The 4,273-nt window shown below is 33.9% G+C and overlaps 1 protein-coding gene across 1 annotated transcript; it reads right to left on the bottom strand.

The window, feature by feature from the left end:
• Positions 1–207: 207 nt before the first annotated feature.
• Positions 208–2,480, bottom strand: LOC145168794 (ent-kaurenoic acid oxidase 1-like). Its single transcript, XM_079087482.1, has 8 exons — positions 2,212–2,480; positions 1,643–2,117; positions 1,213–1,476; positions 1,049–1,132; positions 887–965; positions 703–809; positions 499–617; positions 208–384 (listed from the first exon to the last, which is right to left on the bottom strand). The coding sequence occupies exons 1-8, from the start codon at positions 2,451–2,453 to the stop codon at positions 294–296; spliced, it is 1,461 nt and encodes a 486-aa protein (XP_078943608.1). The 5' UTR covers positions 2,454–2,480; the 3' UTR covers positions 208–293.
• Between the last annotated feature and the right edge of the window lie 1,793 nt (positions 2,481–4,273).

Genomic DNA, 4,273 nt, shown 5'->3' with positions numbered 1-4,273 from the left:
AAAATAATTAATTAATAGTTATAAGTTTTACTATAAAAATTTTATTATTTTTGTAACTGTAGTTTACACGGCCTATAACCTAGGTAACCTTATAGTAATACATCAAAAAAAACATTCAATAGGGATCAAGAAAAAACCACTGTAACATTCAAAATTTGGTACTATTATCATATAAAGGTACAATTAAGGATATTGTTTTTCATTCAAGCATAAGTACTCATAAGTCATAACGGCCTGTTTGACCAAAGAAGTATCGAAAATATAGAACGAGTAGACTCTCCAATTAATAGGATTCATAGTTTTTCAATGGTAATTTTAAGACCATCTTCTGGTTTAGGATGTGGAAGATATTTCACTTTCGCATCCGGATTCACCAATTTCCATCTGATATTCAATTTAAAAATTCAACGATATATTAATATTAATAGAAAGTTTCACGGTTTTTAATCAAAATCTATGTATAAATGATGTAATGACACGTATTGAATATCATCATACTTGTATCCCGTGGACAAATGATGGAGAAACAATGCGACTTGTAAACGAGCAACCATATTTCCTGCACAAATTCTCGGACCGTATCCAAATGCTTGGAAGTTTTCTGGTAGCATTGATCCCTTAAAACATATATATTTTTAGCTTTCAGAGAAAATAAATATATTACATCTAACAAAGTTGAAAAGCTTTGCATATCATACTTACATTCCATCTATCAGGGTTGAAACACAATGGATCGTCAAAGATTTTAGGATCTATATGGACATTCCTAAGCCATAGAATCATATTCCATCCCTTCGGTATAGTATACCCTGCATTAACAATAATGATATGGCTATAAAAACTTAATAAGAACAAGTAAATAAATAGTAGAACACTGATCAATTACCTTTATACTCCAAATCTTTTGTTGTGATACGCAATAGAAACCCAGCTATATTCGCCAATCGGATTGTTTCATCGACAACCTGAAGGCGTACATTTCAAAAAAGAGGTTTCATACATCATGATTAACCAGAAGGATTAGCAAAACGAAAAGTATTAATCATACCTTGATGGTGTATTCCAACTTTAGAATCTCATCGCTTGTTACAAGTTGTTCGCTATTGCTCTTTTTGAGAGCCATGTTCTCGTCCTGCATATTTTGCAAGGTATACGTAAGTAACATAAATAAGCTCCACAAAGAAAGTAAAACAGGTCTAGGTGTAGGCTTACCCGAAGCTTTTGTAAAACCTCTGGATATTTAGCAAGATAATAAACAGCCCACATTGTGACTAACGCAGTTGATTCATAGCCACCAAGAAGAATGCTAGTCATGTTATCAAGAACCTCAGTGTCGCTCAAATGGTTCCCTTCCTCATCCTTGAGATTCATCAAACCATCCATTAGATCATTTATAGGTTGATCTTCTCCATTAATGTAGTTGTTTCTCCTTTCATCTAACACTTCCCTGAAAATCGCTTCGATTTTTCTACGACACTGTTTAAAAAACGATTTCAACATACACCTTTAGAGTACTTATGAATGGACAAGATATATATTAATTACACCATCTCTTATCATGACCAGTTACGCTTGATAAATAGTAAAAACTTTCATGCTGTTCAAAAAAAATAATAATAAAAAAAATAATGATAAATAGTACCTGAAGCGCATGATGAAATGTAAATCCTGGTATATTCAATGGGTAGGCTCTCAATCCACTAATCATTCCGGCGAAGTATTTGTTAAGCCTGTCGAGGGTAGGGCCAGGCTCAATACTAGCAAAATACATACCAATGTTCTCGAATGTTACCTTCTTCATTTCATCGTAGAAAGTAATATCATGACATTTGGTCCATGATTGTAACGCTGAGATCATTCGTGGTTGCACTGCAAGGCCGATTCTACGAAGAGCATTTGGCTGGTTAATGCTTCGAGAAACAAAACTCCGAAGCCTAAGATGTGCTTTTCCATGAACCCCAGTTAGTGACGTCTTGCCTACAAGCTCGACCATTGCCCATCCGTACTTGAAGCTTTCGTTATCTCGAAGTACAAATTTATTTGTCGATGGTAAAAACGCAATCACTGATGGTCTACCGAATAGATGTGTCTTATACATCCCTATCCCATCGCCATACCTGTTTAATATTATAATAATAGATCAAACATAAATAAAAACTTCATAAAAAAGGCAGTATAGGTAAACGAAAAACAAAACGAGAAAATAATTACTTTTGACGCTTTGAATTAATGTAGTCCTCAGGGCGACGGAGGAATTTGAAGTACCATAGGAATGTGAGCGTTTCACCCAATATCGGAAGACCCATGTGGCCCGGAGGCAGCATGGTGCCGCCTTTGGATGAACGGATAGTTGTGATAACTAACCAGTACCATACATTGTTCCACCACCATAATAACCACAGTACCAGTGGCACAACTCCCATCACCACCGTCAACCATATGGCCATTTCCATCTCTGGTTAGTTAACTATTACATTCAATCACTGTTTATATTTGGCATGAAGAAAAGATGCCTTTAGAGAAATATGATATTCGAACACCAGTAGTCGACAACCTCGTAAATTATGCTATTGTTTTAAGTGCAGAGAGTGTTGATTGGACGATGATAAAGAAAACCAATATAGTTGGTCAGACGTTATTATCATGAATTAAGGTTTATAATTAAAAGGGAAATTGAGTAATCTAACCTCGTTCTTTGATATTAAGTAATGGTAGTGTTTTCTAATTTCTTTGTTTTCATTAAGATAAGATGAAGAAGACAACAAGTAGTTGCTAAGTAGGTTAGTACACAAATGTCTTTGTTTATGAATTTGTTATTTAAGGCTTTGTTATTTACTACGAAGCAATAAGTTTTTTTGCTTAATTATATTGAATATGTAAATTCTATATTTTTGTTAAAAGATTTGTGAGGTCTATAGAAATGAAGGAAGAAAGAGTCAATAAATATATTTATAAAACGTACAAGATGTAGGGGCAATTGTGGTATTTCTCCCATGTTGGGACGAAATGTCAAAGTCTCTCAACAATTTCAAGGCGAAAATAATCTTATAATTTGTAACAAGTGGAGAACTTCTAAAACAATCAAGTTTAACTGTGTGTGAGTGAATTCGAAAGTAAAATTTATACATTAGAACTTGAATGTCAAGAGGATATGTTTATATAAGTTATATATATGTATATATTGAAAACTGTTATGAATTAAGCGTAATTATTGTAACTATAAATCAAACCAAACTAGTAAACTTTGATAAGAACTTTAATTGAGAAGAAAGAATATTTAGAGAGAATATGAAAGTTATATCTCTTATAACTTTTGGTGTCTTTCATTCTTTACAATGGAGGAATATTTATACTATAAATTTTACTAACATATAATTGTAACTAGTTAGAAATGTTGACAAATTTACCATGCACCAATTATTATGTCATCCACAAATTATTTACAACACCACCAATTATTTACAACACTTCCCCTTGGATGACATCATTTTAGCATTCAACTTTGACGTACTGCCTCATTAAAAACCTTGCTAAAGAAAACCCAGTGGGAAAAAAACTTTAGCGAAGGGAAAAAGAGTGCAGTGTATAGTTGACTCCCCCTTATTTAGACATCCGTCACATTATACTCTATGCACATGTCGCATTCCGATGCCATGGACATGTTTCCTGAAGATTGCAGTAGGAAGTGCCTTCGTAAAAAGGTCTGCTGCATTGTTACTGGATTGAACATATTTGGTTTCAACTTGATGGTTCTTTATAAGCTCTTGAGTGTACTCAAAAAACTTTGGAGATATATGTTTTGTCCTGTCGCTCTTGATATATCCCTCTTTCATTTGAGTGACACATGCTGAGTTATCTTCATAAATTAAAGTTTGACATATATCCTTTTCAAGTCCACATGAAGTTAAAACTAGTTGTGTCATCGATCTTAACCATGTACATTCTCTACTAGCTTCATTTAGTGCAATTACTTCAGCATGATTCGAGGATGTCGCAACAAGTGTTTGCTTTTGAGAACGCCAGAAAATTGCAGTACCTCTATTCATGAATACGTATCCAGTTTGAGATCTAGCTTTATGAGGATCAGACAAATAACCTGCATCTGCATAACCAATCAAGCCTTGTTTTGAATTGTTAGGGTAAAATAACCCTAAATCACTAGTTCCTCGAAGGTATCGAAAAATATGTTTGATTCCATTCCAATGTCTTTTTGTTGGGGCTGAACTAAATCTTGCTAGCAAGTTTACAGCGAAAGAAATGTCAGGTCTAGTAC

The sequence above is a fragment of the Lactuca virosa genome, chromosome 4, assembly GCF_052849685.1.
Source record: "Lactuca virosa cultivar CGN04683 chromosome 4, Lactuca_virosa_CGN04683_v6, whole genome shotgun sequence".
In the NCBI taxonomy this organism is placed as follows: Eukaryota; Viridiplantae; Streptophyta; class Magnoliopsida; order Asterales; family Asteraceae; genus Lactuca; species Lactuca virosa.
The sequence above is the reverse complement of the archived record's forward strand: the minus strand, read 5'-3'. Positions and strand labels throughout refer to the sequence as shown.

What these genes read in the sequence shown, in the direction of transcription:
- LOC145168794 (XM_079087482.1), bottom strand. Translation starts at nt 2,453, where the DNA reads ATGGAAATGGCCATATGGTTGACGGTGGTGATGGGAGTTGTGCCACTG. An exon ending in AGGTTTTACAAAAGCTTCGG is followed by an intron (nt 1,133 to 1,212) that starts GTAAGCCTACAC and finishes CAAAATATGCAG; the next exon opens with GACGAGAACATGGCTCTCAA. An exon ending in CATTTGTCCACGGGATACAA is followed by an intron (nt 385 to 498) that starts GTATGATGATAT and finishes ATTGAATATCAG; the next exon opens with ATGGAAATTGGTGAATCCGG.